Source organism: Chaetura pelagica, unplaced genomic scaffold (genome assembly GCF_000747805.2).
Source record: "Chaetura pelagica isolate M959 unplaced genomic scaffold, ChaPel_1.0 scaffold793, whole genome shotgun sequence".
NCBI lineage: Eukaryota > Metazoa > Chordata > Aves > Apodiformes > Apodidae > Chaetura > Chaetura pelagica.
The window spans coordinates 1-478 of record NW_009952818.1 but is presented as its reverse complement, the minus strand read 5'-3'; the positions used below and the strand labels follow the sequence as shown (position 1 = coordinate 478).

Below are 478 nucleotides of genomic sequence, written 5' to 3'. Positions count from 1 at the left end.
GCCCCGCCCCCCGCAGCCCCAGCGCCCCCGGGAGCCGGGACGTGTCCCCAGCGCGGCCGCACTCGGCCGGTCCCACCACGCTGTAGTGGAGCTCAACAGGTTCTTGGGGCTCCTGGGGGTCTGGGGGCTCGGCTGCCCGGCGTGGGGTGGGGGACGCGGTGGAGAACCAGCGCTGGGGGATCTCCAGCTCCACCACGCAGGCGCCCAGGGGTGCCTGGAGAGGAGAGTGGGAGCCCAGGTCAGGGGTTGGGGGAGGGTTTGAGGGGAGGTGGTCTCATGGGGTTGAGGGGGTCAGCGGTGGTGGGTGGCACTGACCTGCAGGTGACACGTGCCGCGGGCCACCCGGCCGCGGTGGTGGGCGTGGAGGGTGACGCAGGGGAGGTCCTGATCCCTAAGGTGGTCCTGCTGCCCAGAGGGGTCCTGTTGCCTGGGGTGGTCCTGCTCCCTGGGGTGGTCCTGCTCCCTGAGGTGGTCCCGC

The 478-nt window shown here is 72.8% G+C and overlaps 1 protein-coding gene across 1 annotated transcript in view; it reads right to left on the bottom strand.

Annotated features, from left to right (window-relative positions):
* Nucleotides 1–214, bottom strand: part of TMEM132A (transmembrane protein 132A) — a gene marked incomplete at its 5' end in the record, with an annotated part of 21682 nt that extends 21468 nt beyond the window's left edge. The window contains one exon of the mRNA XM_009995102.1: nt 77–214. Within this exon, the coding sequence (XP_009993404.1) occupies nt 77–214 (138 nt within the window). The remainder of the gene's footprint in view (nt 1–76) is intronic.
* Between the last annotated feature and the right edge of the window lie 264 nt (nt 215–478).